The sequence below is a fragment of the Ochotona curzoniae genome, unplaced genomic scaffold (assembly GCF_017591425.1).
Source record: "Ochotona curzoniae isolate NIBS_2020 unplaced genomic scaffold, NIBS_Ocur_1.0 contig_4148, whole genome shotgun sequence".
Classification (NCBI taxonomy): domain Eukaryota; kingdom Metazoa; phylum Chordata; class Mammalia; order Lagomorpha; family Ochotonidae; genus Ochotona; species Ochotona curzoniae.
In genome coordinates, this window is record NW_024466146.1 from 4,587,614 (window position 1) to 4,605,891 (window position 18,278).

Below are 18,278 nucleotides of genomic sequence, written 5' to 3' on the forward strand. Positions count from 1 at the left end.
CTCTGAGCCCGGCAGCGTGGCCTAGCAGTTAAAGTCCTTGCCTTGAACGCGCCGGGATCCCATATGAGTGCCGGTTCTAATCCTGGCAGCTCCCTGCTTGTGTCCTGGGAAAGCAGTCGAGGACAGCCCACTGCTTTGGGACCCTGCACCCACGTGGGAGACCCGGAAGAAAGTTCCTGGCTCCTGGCTTTGGATTGGCGCAGTGCCGGCCGTTGCGGTCACTTGGGGAGTGAATCATCGGATGGAGAATCTTCCTCTCTGTCTCTCCTCCTCTCTGTGTATCTGACTTTGTAATAAAAATAAATAAATCTTTTTAAAAAAAGTTTAATCCTCTGCAACTCCACATCTGCTCCCTAAGCGCTTTCTAAATGTGTAAAAGAGGTAATTTTTCTCTACATCTCTACTAGAGTGATTTTTGTAGATTCAAAGGATTAATAAACATGTAACACTCATTTTTAATGTAAATTGTTGAAAATATTTATGAACTATCATTAACGTAAGGGCTGTTGAATTAATTTACTTGACCTTGTTATACCTGTGAGCCTGTTGTTCAGAGGCTGACTGTCTTGTCTGCCTTTCTTCCTCCTGTCTTTTTGCAACGCTTCATTCTCATCCTCCCCGTGAGTAGAGGAAAAGGAGCAGCATTGGAAAGCTTTAGTTTCTAAAATTGCATTGCTGATCCAGGTGTAAGTTTTAATTATTTTAGGTATCTTTTCACCTGATGCCTGAATTAAGAGCTTACTGTAATTGAATGAAATATTTTGGAGGTTGGATTTATTATTAATAATTTTCCTGTGTTTTGCAACCAGTTAAGTAATAAGAATAGGATACTTTTAATGAGAATCCATGTTTTCTGTCACATTAAAAAAATGGAATCGGAAAACTGTATGTAACTTATTGAGAATAATTTCATAAGTATTTTTATGGTTATAAACACTAATACTTTACAGGAAGAATCAGAGACACACAGGGTGATCTTCTGTCTGTTGATTCAGCCCCCAAAAGCCTGAAGCAGCCAGGAGTGGTTCAGGCCAAAGCCAGGAGCCAGGAAGCAGGGATCAAACTACTTGTCAAACACCGTCTTCCAGGATGTTATTAGCAGGTGGTTGGACTCAGGAGTGGAGCCATGATAGGATGTCCCAACACTGTCATCCTTCTGGGACACACAAATGCCCTTCTTCCATTTTTCAATGATGCATTCTGATATATATATATATATATTATATTATATATATTATATATATAATATATTATATATTATTATATTATTATATTATATATATTATTATATATTATTATTATATATTATATATTATATATTATATATATTATTATATATATTATATATATTATATATATATTATATATATATTATATATATATATAATTAGATCAATATTTTGTAGTATAATTTAACTTAGTAACATAGCCCTTAGTGTCTCAGTGTCTTTATAAAGTGGGGTTAGAATGTGCAGTGTCTGAGGTAAGACATAAATTGGGGAATGTGTGGGTAAACATTGCCTGCACATAATTGTGCACTCAACAGTTGGAGTACTGGCAAAAATAGCAACGGTAACAAGGCATTCCTGAAGGGATGATTTCTACGACAAAGAGTTCCAAGTATTTTCAATATTTTACATTGCTAAGTTTCTCTCTCAAGCCATGTTAGCAGTTTACTTCCACCAGCCATGTATGTGAGTGATTTTGACTGTAATTAATTGTGGATATCACCATTTTTTAAACCTTTGTCAACGTCAAATTTTCATGATTAAAATGTGCATTTCGAAGTCTTGAAGTACTTAATGTTCTTTCAAATACTTATCAGCCTTTTGGATTTATTTCTTTCTTCTGAATAGTTCTATTCATGGCTTTGAGGAAAGTTAAGTTTGAGGAGTAGCTATTACAACTATGCTTTTATCTAAACTATGGCAATTGTGTGATGTTCCATTTTATTTAAAATTATAATTTCAATAAGGCATATTTTTCATTTTGGAGAGCTAAAAATTGAAATAAATGTTCCCACTTCGGTAAGATCATTAGAGAAAATTCTTACACTATTCCATAGAGACTTGTTCATGCCTCACCTTTTTCCGTTGCCTATAATTGTTTTTGTTGCAGAAAAGTGCTGGTGGTCGACCACATGTAATCCAAAAATTCATGGCAGGACAATATTCGAAGCAAATGAAGAATCTCAGTAAGTTTTAAGCACAGTAGCCATTGTATTTCATGTAGTTGGAGTTTTCGTGCGGTGCAGCTTGAGTGATAGACAGCCTTATTGGAAAGCAGAATTGGTGTCTGTGAGCTGGGCTGAGCACCATGTCTGGGCTGCGGAGGGAACTGTGGCTTTCATGAAAAGAAGCATGGAGAACTGTTTCAGTGGAAAGACTGAAACATGAAGTGCTGAAGTGAGCCTTGTTGGCATCTGAGAGTATAGCTAGATGCAACAGAAGGATTTATAACAAGATTCTTCTGTAATTTTTTGATGTTTTGATGCTTTTTAGCCACCTTGCCTCACTTCCCCTTTGGGCTCTGCTCCTGAGGCATGTCGAGCATGCTAATGATATAAAGACTTCCTTGAGTTCATCGAATGAATGACGCTGTTCTTGTCTATTAATGCCAAACATCTTGAATGATTTAGACGGAACAATATGTCATATTTTAATTTAAATTCTAAAATGAAATAAAAACAGTTTTCTTGCATTTTTTGGGTATTGTCAAGATTGTTGATCAAATGTGGATCCTTTAATGATTCTCAGATGACTCATTATGGCTGGAAGATAATTATATGTTTGTGTGACCATGAGAGTGTGAAATGTGTAATGATCGGTATGTTTTTTTCGCTTTAGTTTATCTTGCCCTTGAAATGACACAGTATCAATGCCACTCTCCGTCCACACTCAGAAAAACATAGTTCCTATTGGAATACAGTCAGGCATACATGTTAGAATTCATTTTTCTACCACACAGGTATGGAAGGCAGTGACAAGTGGCCCTTGCTGTCTGAATTACAGTGGCTGAAAAGAAGGAAGAGAGCAGTGAGTGTGAGTATGGCCTTGAGCCGCAGGTGGAGATAAAGTCTTAGTTAAGCCTGGGTCCTTCATCACTCAGGATCTGTGTGCACCTCCAGCAGTTTAGACTCCAGAGCTTCTCCCTAAAGCAATAGCAGACCAGGAAACCCTTTGGATCTGGACCTTATCCACACAGTGCTTTTCATTAGTCTTCCTATTAGTGACCCAGACTGATTGTGATGATCTGTAAGTCCTGATGTTGTATAAATACATGGTTTCATATGAAAACTATAGTGTAACACTTTTCTAGTGGAAGTATAGGAGGCCTCGTTTGGGGGTAAAGAAAAATATGCGGCTTATATAGCGTTATGTGAACCATTGTCAATGAAAATGCAGGTGGAGGAATTCGACTTTGAAATATTGGTAATTTTGCTTATTTGTATGTTTTAAATTAAAAACTCTTGTTTTACGCTCAAATTTGAAGCAGGATGTAGTTTTCAGAACGACATGAATCTGTTTCACCATTACTAATACGACAATGACTAAATAAAAAATCATATAATCCAGTAGTCAGTAACACCTCGCATGTACTGATAAGGATATTTGAGTTCATAACTGAAAGTATCCTTAGTATTTTTCGTAATCAGTCAGTAAGCTGTAGTGGTGGGGGATGATCAGTAATTCATGGTCAATCTATGAACCAGGAATCAGTTCCATGGATTACCGCGTACATGTTAATTTGCTAGATAATTTGAGTAATTGTAATAGTGGAGATTGAATATATTTGATAATGCCTTGCTGAATATATTATTTGGTCAAAAAATTACACCACTAGCCATCAAAGCCATTTAAGTTTGAGTCATTATCTCTCTTTTTTGAGCTGCTATTAGTATTATGGTTACTTTGGATATAAAATGCTTTTTTCGGACATCTAGATGCTATTTTACTTGCTCCTGAAGGTGCAGTTGGTATAATGACGTTTGAATAGGCTGTTTTCCTCCCACCTCAGTCCTCCCTCTCCCCTCCCTTGCGCCTCCCAAAGGTAACCGGCATACACAAGGAACAGGAGCTATTAGTTTTCCAACCATAAAAAAAGAAGTTTAAATAAAAAAAGTAAAACCTGGGTCTTTTTTTTTTTTTTCCTTTTTTGAAGTTATTTTCCATAACACAGCTTTGTAGGTATAGGGGTTCTTCTCCCCCTCCTCTCACACCCGAGTCCCTGTTTTTCCATTTTCCTCGCCTGCCATTTCCCTCTGTAACAGTTACATTACAGGTTTAGCTTTCTGCTGTTTAAGCATATCGCGGCATGTTGGGTACAGGCAAAGGTGAAAACCCCAGAATCACGTAAAGGTATATTTATATGTTTCCTTGGGGGTTCTACTTTTATGCCTGCTTAGTGACACATACCGCCAAGAATCCTTACAACCCAGTATGCTGTTCTCCACTGTACAGTTCATCTATGAGAATATATAAGATGCAAGGGATTTTTAAAAAGCTAGTGGAAAATGCATATTATGCAAAAATATTCATGGACTAGAAAAAAGCTTGCAAGCACAATAAACACATGTTTTAATTTCATTTTCCTTGAACTTCAAAAAATCCCTTTGCATTATGTTCGTATTCTTTAATATTTTCTTGTAAAAATTGAAATTTATTATATTTAGCATTTCATAAAGGTCAGGATTTGTTCCTTTGAGAAGTTGTATAGTTGAGGATTGGACATGATTAAGAGAATTTCACACTGTTGAATTAATGTTTCTTTGACTTCCTTGACCTTGTTTGAGAAATACCTAGAGTAATTAAAATTTATTCTGTTCTTATTACATAAATTTTAAGTAGATTTTCTTTAAAAATAAAAAAATTAAGAATATCTATATGAGTATGTTTTCACACTTGAATACCGAGGAAATTCAGACTTATTTGTTTGAACAGAATTATGTTGTACATTTTTCTGTCAAATCGCTTTATATATAAAATTAATCAGAAAATAACATAGCTGTTTCCTATCTTCATGAGTATTTTAATGGAAATTTTAAATTTATTTATTTTCAGAACACTTAAAAGCCTACCACAGTTTGTGGTTATTCTTCTGTTAGGTTTTCTTTTTATAATCAACTTTCTTCTAGAGTGTTGATAAAGTAGGAAACCAAAAATTCTTCTAAAATTCGAGTATTATAAAATAACAAGCATTGATATCTTACATCAATCATCATTCTGACAATGTATTTCTCTTTTCCATAGCCATCTCGTGGAGTGTTTGAAGAAATGAAATATTTGGAACTTATGATTGTCAATGATCACAAAACGGTAAGAAAATACTCTGATTAGTTTCAGGCTCCATAGCTTATTTCATAAAGAATGCATTTTACTGTAATTTATTATTTGTTTCTTATTCAAGCCAAAATGTTCAGATACTATTTTTAGAGATATTGAATGCCATGATTTATTTCTTTAGTGGTTTTATGAAATTTTTGTACTCTAAGCTTTCCCTCTGTTTAAAATGATTTTATCTTCTTAGATCCACCTTTTTGACTTTCTTGAACTTGTCTTCACTTCACAATTGTACCTTCTCTGTATTAGGTCGCTTCCTACTTTTTGTTATGTCTTTATTACTTCTCTGTGCTTAATACATTGTTCTCCTTGCTAAATATTATTTTTGAGATCTAATTATAGGAGATTAACACCTATAGTAAATGTACATCTAAAGAGGTTGTCTTACACTGATTTTTTTTCTTTAAATATTGGAAAAATGAATAATCTTGTGTTACTGCTGTGGAACTAAAATATGCTTGGATTGGTCATTCAGGTAACAGTTAAGTAAAACAGGAAAACAACCCTTGCTCTCCATTTGCTCCTCTTAGAGATAAAATAGAGTTCTAACTATACTCTGCCAGTTTCTCTAGTAAGATGTCATAGCTGAAGGCTAGAACCTGCTAGAATCTTGGTCCAAAGGCTATATGCCACAGACTAGCCAGTATCACACCTGGCTCTGGAAAAAAAAGCCTGGAATTATAAGATTTGTTGATGTTCATGGTATAAATGTTCCCACTACGGATTTTATGCTAAAATTCAGAAATCTCTGACTGAAGAGCTATGCACAGATGTGAGCTGGTGGGATCTGGCTTCAACAGTTGCTACCATATTTCCCCAAGTCTTGATGTCAGTGGTAATTTTTATAATAGTGTAATTTGCTTTTAAGAATTGAATATGTTAACAATATTCCTTTTTGTGAAAATGAGGTTGCTTTTCTACAAAGAATTTAGAAAGATGGAAATCTTTTTTAAAAAAATGCTTAAAAGTCGGACGAAGTGAAAAGCATCTCAGATATTGGAATAAACATTCAGATTGATTGCAAGTATCTTGAAATCCTAGTTTTATTTTAAAGAACCCAAAATTAGGTTAGTAAACTGTTTTTCATACTGACATGACAATGTGAGATTCTAATTCGCGGTCCTTACTTTAAAATGAAATTTTTTAAAAAGGTGTCTTAATTTATATTTAAGATTTTAAAATATAAAGTATTTTATTTATATGTGATGAACAAATTTCATGTATTTCATAGTACATATTTGGTCGTAGTGATTCTTCCCACACTATCCTCCTTTTTTCTTATTTCTGTCTTTTAAAAAAATTACAAGGATATATTTTTTCACTCTACAGTCACAGACTTAACACTCCATTAGATAAATAATTTGACAAGTAGAAAGTAGAAAAAAACCGCAACCCTGTTCTCAAGAGTATAGAGAAAGGCTACAAAAAGTAATCCAATTGCAGAACGTGAATTTTGCTCATATGGATCATTTTTTTTTGAGTGACTCTAATGAATATTTCTAATTGATTGCCAAACACCAATTTAAATTGTGTTGATTATAGTATTTTTCAATAGAATATACCTTGTAAACAGATTCATTTTCTACACCAATAGTTTTTCAGTACATTGCTTGAGTTATGTTAACATATTAATCTGCTTTACTTGATAGTAAAGGAATACTCAAGGCAGGTTAGAGGCTTGTTCTGGCTCGTGATCCCGGAAGCCCTTCCTCCCTGGTCAGGTGGACCTTGCTGATTCAGTCGCTCATGTTGATGTTCCTGCTGGCACAGTGCACAGGGGGTGGGAAGCAGCCCAGATCGCAAGACAGGAAGAGAGCCCATCTGCCTCTATCCCAGGGACTACACTGGAGTCACTCACAGGGCTCCACCTCAGCACCCTCATCCAATCTGCTCACTCCCCAAAGGCCTGAGCTCTAAATGCACTATTGTTAATGTGTGACTTTGGGGTTTACATTTCTGCATGAGTTTAAGGACCATTCAAACCATAGCAGTTAGTACATACCATTTGGGAGTGGTCCTTCCTGATGGTGAGAAGGAACACTGCACGTGTGGACACTGTGTAGGCAGCGATGACTTCCTAGACATTTCTAAAGCATATTAATTTGCTTGAAAGCCGAGATAACTTTTTCATTATGAAGTTTATGACTCGAGGCGCCTAAGCTTTTCCCCAGCATCCATTATTCAAACGCTTTTAAAGAAGTGAAGTAATAATTAAGATACATATAGTGCCTGTGGATGTACAAAGTGCACTCCAAAGTAGCTAGTAATCAATAGATTCAATTCTTAAACCCTAAGTTGCAATTCCAAATGTCTTACTCCATTATGCTTTATACCAAATCACCAAAGCTGGCAATGTGGGAGCAGATCTCAGTAGCTTTGTAAAATACGGCCCTTCCTACAATGTCGTATAGACAGAAAATTTCTACGCATTACATGTTATATGCTGTGATGAAGTTACTTTATTCAGGCCATCAAATCTTTAAATAAAAATTCATTCTTTAACCAACAAATTAAAGTAATTCATTATAATTAAGGGACAGAATTAGGCAAGTTATCTTCATCTGTTTTTGAATTTAAAAACTACATTTTACTGACAAATTAGGAGAGAAGATATGTTTAAAAATAGAAAACACTGAAAACTTTTTTTTGAGTGGTTGTAATACCTGAAATAAAAAAAAAAATTACCTAGGAAGGTTTCTACTATTTAAAGAACTGTTGGTTTCACACCAATAGAATAGAACGAAATACATAATAGTTTCAAAATAGAATCTTACTTTAGAGCTTTTTTGAGGGTTGAGACAGCTCCTTTTTGAGGAATGTGTTCGTGTCCTCTTTTTTGAGGAGTGTGAGGCGAAGACAGTTTTTGAATTTGCACCCAAAAAAGTGGTTAATCAGAACCTTGAACAAAGTACTTCAATTCTTGTGTTAAAAGACAAATTGAATCAAAATAATTAATACAGCTAATATTTCATATTAGAGCATTTGCTGTTGGGCTTTAGAGTCGTCATCCACAGAGAATTCTCATCTTACCATTTTTATGCTGCATGAAGCAATACATTTATTCTGATAACTGGTGCCTTTGGGCTGAACGCCAAGTTTGATTTTAATTATTTTTAGGAGTCAGATTTCTTAAGAATTGCCTTTGTTCAGGAAAGAAAAGCAAATATGCTGGTTCAAATGTAAATTGTAATCAGTGATCAGAAAATGTGAAACTGTATTTTGTCATAAATGGAGATTGCTTCCTTTTCTTTATGTGCAAAATTAGTTCTTATTCAGGCAAGAAACAGACATTTAGCATACGCTTACCTTCAAGCTTATTTACCTCTTTAAGGGTAAGCTAATATTCATTGCCTGAAAAAATGCACATGTGTTATTTTAGAGAGTATTTTTCAATTAGAGAAAAAGGCTCTCAATTTTGTAAAAATTATTCTAGTACCTGGCAAAACTAATTTGTCAAGCCTGTTACAGACGTGAGAAGAATCTGAAAACATTTCTTTGAGTTGCTTAAGTTAAAAATAAATATTAAAACCTAATGCAATAGAAGAACTGGTTGAGCTGTGGTGCATGAAGGGCAAGTGGTTTGCTTGTATTTTTGTTGTATGTTGTTAAGTATGAGTCAATAAGTATAAATATGGGATGATAACGTAAATATTTTTAATTTGAACCCCATTTGATTTTTCTTCCTTAAAACCACTCTAATCTCTGTACTCATAACGAATGGTGGGTTGCTACCAATAACCGTCACTTGGGAAAACACGTAAGCTATTTAATAAGAATTGTTAGCTTAAAAAGTTCAGAGTAGGCTTTTGTTCCAGCTGTGTGATCTTGGCTAAGTTATTTTGGGAAGATAAACACACTTCACGGAGTTGTGAGGAGTAAATATTTGGTGCAGGGTAAACACGTTATAGTTCCTAGTTAATCCTAGTGCTAAATTACATGGATCTTCAAATAAACAAGTCGGGTGGTCACTGTTCTGTCCTCATCTTATTTGGTCAGTAACCATTGGACACAGTTACTCTCTGTATTGCAGTACTCAATAGAAACCATACATTTAACATTTCTGCGTCAGGAACTCAGCGCCCTCGTCCTAAACTTCTTTCCCTAGTGCTTGTCATTATTTTAAATGGTGCTGTTATTGCCCATGATTCCAAGTCAGCAGCTTAGAAGTCTTATTCTGTACAACTCTGTCCTGATGTCACACATCTTACACATCAGCAAGTCTTTGGAGATCTCTCTACACCATGCTTCTAGAAGCTGCCCACCTCTCTCTGTGGCTGTCCAGCCCTCGTGACCATTTTCCTGGGCGGTGGCAGCAGTTTCCCAGCGTGTCCGTCAGACCCCGCTCTTGATGTTCTGAGTCACCGCAGTGTAACACAGTGCTCCTGCTAAAAAGAAAATTAGAGATCTGAAGAGTATAACCATGCAACACATTTTTGAAAATCTTATTTTGTTAGTTTACAAAAACCTCTATTTATCCATTTTAAACTTGAAATCAATCATGTTTCCTATGGTTATTATAGTGTAGGTAGAAATCTCCAGAAAGGATAAATATAAATGTTCAGAAACAAAATAATAATAGTAGGTGTTCAATACAAGTGTATTGGAACAGGGATTACCTAAATTTTTCTTTTGTGTTGTAAGCTTCTTAATACCAAGGTTTTTAAAGTCTAGAGTTGTGGCTGTCTTGTACCTTCACAATGTTGTAGAATCAGTGACTACCTCCATCTGGTTCCAAAACTTTTCATTACTCCAAAGGCAGTTAACATTGAGCCTTCTTGTTTTATTCTTAGACATATCTTTGAAATTTTTCAGCATGTGAATTTTCTGGGGACCTTAAAATATGGAACTATTTACACAAACTTTTGTTTACTAAATATAAAGAAACTCAAAGTGATTTTTAAAATAATAATATGTTTAATGAACCAGTTATATGCATACCTCAAAATTTAATTCAACAGAACACAGTCTGAGTCAGAATATCATACACAGTGGTACCAATAAGATAAATAATGACAGTATTATTATGCCAATTTAAACAAAGATTTATTTATTTTTACTAGAAAGGTAGATTTACAGAGAGTAGGAGAGAGAAAGAAAGATCTTCCATCTACTGGTTCACTCCATGACTGGAGCTGAGCTGATCCAAAGCCAGAAGCCAGTAGCTTCTTCCGGGTCTCCCACGCGGGTGCAGGATCCTAAGATTTTTTTTGACCCTCCTCCACTGCTTTCCCAGGCCACATGCAGGGAGCTGGATGGGAAGTAGAGCAGCCGGGACACAAACCGGTGCCCATTAGGTATACCAATGCTTCTAGGCTGAGGATTATACCAACTTGTTATGAATTAGTGACAAATACTAATAATAATACAGTATTAATTTATTAGACATTTATCATGGGCCAAAGTATTGTTGGTGTGATAAATGAGAAGAACTGAGCATCAGATGTGTAAGCATTGAGATATACGTCTGTTGCTTAAATACCTACACACGACAGAAGAGAAAAAAAAAAATGAAAAGAAGGGGTTCTGACAAAGGGAGAACAGAGGAAGCGAGACAAGAGGCAAAGAACGAGTATTGGTTTCCCATGTGGGAACATTGAAATCTTCATGAAAATGCATCATTTTAAAATTATAAAAATAACATTTAGATTTTTATCAATCTGAGATAATACTTTCCTTTTTCTCAACTGTGAAACAAACTGATATCATGAGACACCAGCAGAGGGCAGGGTTTCCCTACTCTAGACGTTGATTTTCAACTACTTTTTAAAAGACTGAACAAAATAGACGACGCCTTGCTAAAATCGTATCTGCCTAGCTGTTGCTATAGAATTTCTGCTACTTTGTTTTTCTTCATTTTCTTAAATAGTCGTATATCATCACAAGCTGTTGGCATAATTCTTATATTTTTTGGCCTCTTTCTACTCTTAGTTGAGCAGAGACATTGCTTTGGAAGATTTTACTGTCTGACAGATCCGTACTGTATTCTGGGTATTATCAAAGTGCTGCCTAAATTGGAAAAAAATTTAATTTTATTTCCCTTATCAGAAGAGAGAGAGAGAGAGAGAGAGAGAGAAGGAGAAAATGGGACTGGCTGTTATCGAATGGCTCACTTCCTAAGTGCCTTCCCCAACTGGGACTGGGCCAGACTGAAGCCGGAGGCTGGTGCACCATCCGGGTGTCGGTGCGTGTTAGCAGGAAGCTGTAGTCCACGGGAGAGCTAGGCCTAAACCCAGGCACTCTGGTATCATCTTTGGGTGTCCCAATTGGTATCTCAACCGGTGCTCAAAAACACTTGCCCCTAAATTCTGTATTTTTAATCAGCATATTTATTGTTGCTATGAGATTTATGCTTTTACAGAATTATGGAATTTATCTTCAAATTATGACTTAACACATTTCTTTTTCCTCCCCATCCCCCGGCCCTGCTCTCCCAGTATAAGAAGCATCGCTCTTCTCATGCACACACTAACAACTTCGCCAAGTCTGTGGTCAACCTTGTGGATTCTGTAAGTGTCTCGGTTTTCTGGCACCTGTTTTTATCAAGATAGACTGTTTTAAATATCGACCCTCCTTTGCTTACTTGTTACTTTAGTTATTTGCTGGAAAATGGTAAAAATGCAAGCTTGAAGTTCATCTGGGTAAGAAAATGATAGTGCTTCCCAGACAGCAGCACTCCCAGTCTCAGGGGGCTGTTAAGTTATTGTTGGAATCTCAAAGATGCGCTACCACACTTTCTCGGTGGTAGCTGGGCCTTGCTGTGAGCAGAGACTAGGACGGACAAAGGCATGACGAGAGCAAGCTCCCTGTGAGCTGTCTAGGTAAATGAGACTTTATTCATGAGCGGTAGCACTTTTTAAAATATACAGTGTCAACAGAAAAGAATCAATGCGTGAGATCATGTACACCAACCATGCAAAAATTGTTTTGTAAAGAACACAACTGTTTCCAGTGATAGAATGTTTCAGACTTCTTTCTGGAAGACAAACTTCAGTAGAGTCTTCTCCATTCCCGGTGGCTCCACCACCAGCAGCAACAACAACTAAAAGTTGTGAAATAGTAAGATATGTCTGCTTGAAAAAATTTCTGATTCTGTACACATTGAATGTTGATCTGCTTCCTCCTTTTATTTTTCACAAAATGGGGCTAAGCGGCTAAGCTTGTCTTCCTTTTTCTTACCTGAGGAACTTCATAGATATGGATAGAATGCATCTTGTGTCCATGAACACTCAGTTTGACTAGCTGTTAATAAAATACAGCATGCGCTTTGTCTGTTCTAATGTGAAGTGCTATTACATTCAGCTGTGTATATTTAATCTGAGATTTACCGTAAGTTTCCTTTTAGGGAAAAAAAAGACATTTTATGAATTTCCAAACATCTAAATGATCTTTACGTACACCAAAGGGTTGCTCTTTTAAAAAGACTTACTTGTTTGAAAGAGAACTGGAACAGGGAAGGCAATTAAGGAGGGATGGGAGAAGGGAGGGAAGGTGAAAGAGAGAAATCCTCCATCTGCTGGTTCATTCCTGAAAGGGCCACAGCAGCAGGTCTGGGCCAGGTTGAAGCCAGCAGTCGGGAACTCCATCCTCCTCCCACCTGGACACAGGCACCAGGCATTTGAGCCAAGCTGCTGTGCCTTCCCAGGTGCATTAGCAGGGAGTTGGGTTGGCAATGGAGCAGGCAGGGCTGGGGCTGGCATTCTTATATAGAATGCTGTGTTGTAAGCAGTGGATTCACCTTGTATAAAACAACACCCTCTCCTTTTCTGCTTTGTCAGTGGCTAATAGCCTTCTATCTTGTAACTACTGCTAATATATCTTATGTGTCTGGCAGGCACAGCTGTGTGAAAAAGTCATAGGATTGGTTGTACATAGAGAATATCAGAGACAGGATTAAACTTTTGAGACTCAGTTTATACTTGTTTTATTAGTTTTAACTTTCATTAGTCTTGTGAGTATAAGTGAATATGGAAAAGAGACTTGAAACATCATTGTTCTGTAAAAACTCTTCAGTTGTTCCTGTTTCTAAGTTTCTCATGTTGCCACAATTGCACAGAATCCTGTTTTGCTTGCTGTCATTATTTATTTTGGGTTAGCATAGGAGGTTATGAAGCTGACCAAGAGACATTATATTTAATTCACTTCTTTTTGTTGTGAACTCGGTTTTACTCAGTTATGACATTCTCCTCCTTTGGTTTATTTTTTAAGAAATCACTTTTCTTAACTCATTTTCCAGTCAGATAAAATCATAACACTTGATGATGTTAGTTGAACTACTTTAGATACTGGGCCAAAAGTAGAGCAAGACAGCAAGAGAGCAAATTCAGTCTTGCTGAGGGTGATACAGGGAGCTTAACTCCAATCTTGTGTCTTCTGGCCCCAGAACAGTGATTCTCTCCTGGTGTGATTTTACTTTTCAAATAAGAGGACTTCCGAGGGCAAGTTAGCCATGTTGTTAGGTGCTTGTTCAGTTAGTCGGGTGTTCCATCTGTATTAGGATGACTGGTTGGAATGCCCTTAACTCTAGGCTGGAATGCAGGCACCAGCCTATTATCTCCCGGAGATTTGGAAAAGTTGGTTTTCCTGATTCTTGCCCTCGCTTTGTGCCCTAACATCAGAATCTTTACATTCTGCTGTCTAGTCCCCCAGTGAGATGCCGAGTTTCTACATATGTTGATCTGAATTGAAATAAGTTTGGTAACATGGGACTGAGTGACATGTTTGTATTCTCTTGGTTAAGGAAAGAAAAAGAAGCTTCTCTGTGATGAGCTAATTATGATCCCGTGTTCTCCTCTTACCTCCCCGTTTCTGTCTTTCCACTGACTCTAACTCACTGATCATGCATGTCTGACCCAGTGTTTTCCTCCTGCACCTGTCCGGTTGTCTGCCCTCAGATTTATAAGGAGCAGCTCAACACCAGGGTTGTCCTGGTGGCCGTTGAGACGTGGACCGAGAAGGACCACATTGACATCACTACCAACCCTGTGCAGATGCTTCATGAGTTCTCCAAATACCGGCAGCGCATCAAGCAACATGCGGATGCTGTGCACCTCATCTCGTATGTGCCCTCTGAGTAATCTTTATTTTTTATTGCTGTCTTTAGTTTGACATTGATCCTTACCCTTTCATTGTACTGATTCAGCTGTATTTCAGGACATAGTAACCTGAACAAGATTTCTATTGGTTCCTCTCTCTGACATATAAAAAGCATAAAGGTAGAATGCCCAGTGCCGGGATGTTACTGGTACCAGGACATGTGTTTCCATTCTCGGGGTCAAACTCACAATGCAAGATAGCTGCTGGAACTGCAGCCTATCGCTATAGTCATGGGGCAAAGACAGGCAGGGAGAACAGAAGAGCTGAGTTGGCTGCTATAAAGTAGACTTTTGACTCAGTTCATCACTAGGCCATTTGCCAGCCGATAATCAAAAGGCCACATCCAACTGTAAGGGGTTAGCAAATGCAGACTTTTTAGGAGAACTGTTGAATAAAATTGAGTTTCCCCACCTCTTGTTAAAATAGCTGTTCCTTTTTCACTCATGGCATAGGTGTTTTCTGACTGTCCTCTAAGATTCTATTCTATACTCAAACCAAAAACCTTTCTTATTTTTCTCTTGATTTTTATCGTTTCTGCTTTGGGTTTTTCAGTCTTTAGAATCTATAGCTGATGGATTTTAAACTCTGAAATCAACAACTTATAGTAACTGATAATATTTTGCATAATTGACAGATATACCATATTAGAAAAAAGGACAAGGGCTGTGATCTGCTTTCTACTTGTGCCCTCTGTTTCTGTGCCAGTGTCTGATGTTGTTAGTACTGGCACAGCTGAAACTATCCAGTGTAACGTGGCTTTAAAGGCATCAAGAACATGTTGTGAAAATGCAGTGTTTGATTTGTTGGAGAAGAATGGTTTTGGGATTTTAGTGTGGAAGACTAGATTTGTTTAGGGAGAGTTTTTTGGTGACTGCTGGTTTTCTAAATCACTTTTCTTTTCCTTAAGACGTGTGACATTCCACTATAAGAGAAGCAGTCTGAGTTTCTTTGGAGGTGTCTGTTCTCGCACAAGAGGCGTTGGTGTGAATGAGGTAAATTGTGTCGATATTCGTTAAGTTAAGCTTTATCTTTGTATCTGAATTCTTTCTTTCCTATGCTTTACATCCATTCTTGTGCTTGTTAGAATGATGACATTGTGATTGTAGCTTGTACCTTAGATAGGCTCCAAGGTGGTCTTTTGGGGTTCATAATGATATTTTTGGATATCACAATAGTAGCTTTTTTTTGGGGGGGGAATACAAATCAGAGATTGGCCCAGAGATCTATAGAAAAGGAATTAAGTTCCAATAGACTTCTGATTTCTCTCCTCTCACCCTTTCTTCTTACTTGTAATACTCTCTACCCATGCTAGGTTTAATTCATTTATATCAGTGGGCTTACAAGTGTTAGTGAGTTTTCTTCTTCCTTTTTAAAACTTGCTTCATTCCTTCTGCCCATTTGTGGAATAAATTGAAAAAAAAATTACCTTAATGACATTGTTTGAACTTCAGTACCTCGTTTTTCAAAGGCACATGTTCAGTTGGCAACAGAAATTAAAAAAAAAAAACAACTATGCAATTGTATTGAATCATATGTGATTCATACTGGAGTGTATGCTTTTGGGTTATCCCTGCAGCCAGCATTCAGTGGGGACTTTGTGTATCTGTAGGCAGTTGAATTTGTTCTTGGTTTGCTCTGAGTTTAAGTGGAGCACAGCCCTTCGGTGAATTGTAGTTTGTGTTTCCACGTGTAAAGAATGTCGGGTTCTGAGAGGTGCCCCGGGGTGAGCAGGGCTTGCTGCTTCTTGGGCCGGTTTGCAAGGAAGCAGTGATAAGGAGCTTACGCTGTCCTAGGTGCTGTGAGGCTCTGCTTGGGGAACTGAGATGATGCATGGTGGCAATTAAGAAATAATAACTAGCTTTGTGCACTCTCTCAAATGTTTCCCACACACTTTCAACTCTGAAAAACAGTATGGTCTTCCAATGGCAGTGGCACAAGTCTTATCACAGAGCCTGGCTCAAAACCTTGGAATCCAATGGGAGCCTTCTACCAGAAAGCCAAGTACGTACATTGATCTTCCTACTCATATTTGTGTACCATTCTGTGTAATGCATGTCCAGTCACTGACTATTCTCCATTCTAACTCATTATAGTTTAACTTATGGTGTATTGTATTGCCTTAAAAGATTTACAAGATGAACAATTTGAGGTCATTCTTAATTTGTTTAGGGTGTAGAATTTACAGAATTCTTAAAATAATTTCATCCATTTTCTTAGCACTTTTTTTACCATGAAAAATGTTGGAGTTGGGGGGTGGTGAATGTTTATCCTTTGGCCTCTAACCAATTCAGTAGACACAATATACTAGACAAAGCTCTATTACAAGTTTAACGATGGTATCACATGATTGGGAAATATCTTAGCCTAGAGTCCAGAAGGAGCTAATATTTAGACTCTTGTTATACTTATCCATTAATGGTACCAGAAAAGTTAGAAGGAGTTTTCCTACAGGAGGTTCATGACCCCAAGGCCTTTGAAGCAAACACATGGTAGAGGATAGGATGTCACTTTAATGGGGAGATGAGTCTCAGGCAGTATAGACCAGATTCCATGCAGTGTGGTAGTGACATGACAAATGACTGCCAGTCATCACTTATCACACTAATCAGGTGAAAGATGGAGGCTGACTTCTCCTGTGGGTAAAAGATCCAAGACCCAACATAATTTTAAAAAATATTTATTTATGTAGTTAAAAGGCAGAATTACAGGCCAGGCGCAGTAGCGTAGTGGTTAAGGTCCTTGCTTTGCATGTGCCGGGATCCCATAGGGTCACCAGTTCTAATCCCGGTGGCCTGCTTCCCATCCAGCTCCCTGCTTGCGGCCTGGGAAAGCAGTCGAGGATGGCCCAAAGCCTTGGGACCCTGCACCTGCGTGGGAGACCCAAAGGAAAAAAACTCCTGGCTCCTGGCTTGGGATTAGCTCATCTCCAGCTGTTGTGGCCACTTGGGGAGTGAACCATCAGATGGAAGATCTTCCTCTCTGTTTCTTCTCTTCTCTGTATATCTGCCTTTCCAATAAAAATAAATATGTTTTTAAAAAAGGCAGAATCACAGAGAGGGAGGAGAGAGAGATAGAGACAGCTGTCTGTTGCTTCACTCCTCATTTGGCTACAATGGCCAAGTCTGGGCCAGGCTGAAGCCAGGAGCCACTAACCTGATCCAGGTGTGCCCACCCATGGACTCAGGCCATTTTCTGCCAGCCAAAATAGGAGGGAGCTGAATCAGAAGTGGAACAGCTGGGACTCAAGCCAGCCCTCCTGTGAGATACTGGCACTGCAGACAACAGCATAACCCTGAAGCATGTTCACTCACATTGTGTACTTAGCTGGAACTAAGGGGAAGTTACCCTCCCCTCTGTGAAAATAAGAGCTGCTGGGAATAAGGGTATCCTTCTCATTCCCACTTCCCCAGAGAAGAAAAAGACAAAAATCCACCTACGCATTAGTTTATATGTCACACTTTTTGTCATTAATGAATAATATTAGGAAAAATTGAAAGAAAATATGTATCCAGGGCTTTTTGATTCCTTTAAAGGATATAATATCATCAAGTTATATGGTTATTACAGGTGTCTAGTACATTTTGCAAATTCCCACAAACTTGCACTTATCAGTAACTTACTCAAAGTTACCTGCTTTTTTGAGGAAAAAATCAGTACATACTAAGAACTTTTGCCTTACAAACAAAAAAGGTATGGCTAATTTGAGGCCTTGTTTCAAAACCCCAAGCTTATTGCTGATGTTTTCCTCAGCTCCTTGCTTCCTAAAATTTTATTTTACAAATTTTGTAAGTAGGCATCTATTTCCCTGGCTGTGAACTTTGAATTTAAAAAAAAAAACCTCTTGCA

The 18,278-nt window shown here is 37.5% G+C and overlaps 1 protein-coding gene across 1 annotated transcript in view; it reads left to right on the forward strand.

The window, feature by feature from the left end:
• ADAM23 (ADAM metallopeptidase domain 23) overlaps nucleotides 1-18,278 on the forward strand; it is a 148,179-nt gene that overhangs the window by 84,228 nt on the left and 45,673 nt on the right. Inside the window, exons 7-13 of the mRNA XM_040984405.1 lie at nucleotides 2,119-2,194; nucleotides 2,968-3,041; nucleotides 5,250-5,315; nucleotides 11,774-11,845; nucleotides 14,231-14,394; nucleotides 15,340-15,424; nucleotides 16,343-16,433. Of these exons, the coding sequence (XP_040840339.1) occupies nucleotides 2,119-2,194; nucleotides 2,968-3,041; nucleotides 5,250-5,315; nucleotides 11,774-11,845; nucleotides 14,231-14,394; nucleotides 15,340-15,424; nucleotides 16,343-16,433 (628 nt within the window). The remainder of the gene's footprint in view (nucleotides 1-2,118; nucleotides 2,195-2,967; nucleotides 3,042-5,249; nucleotides 5,316-11,773; nucleotides 11,846-14,230; nucleotides 14,395-15,339; nucleotides 15,425-16,342; nucleotides 16,434-18,278) is intronic.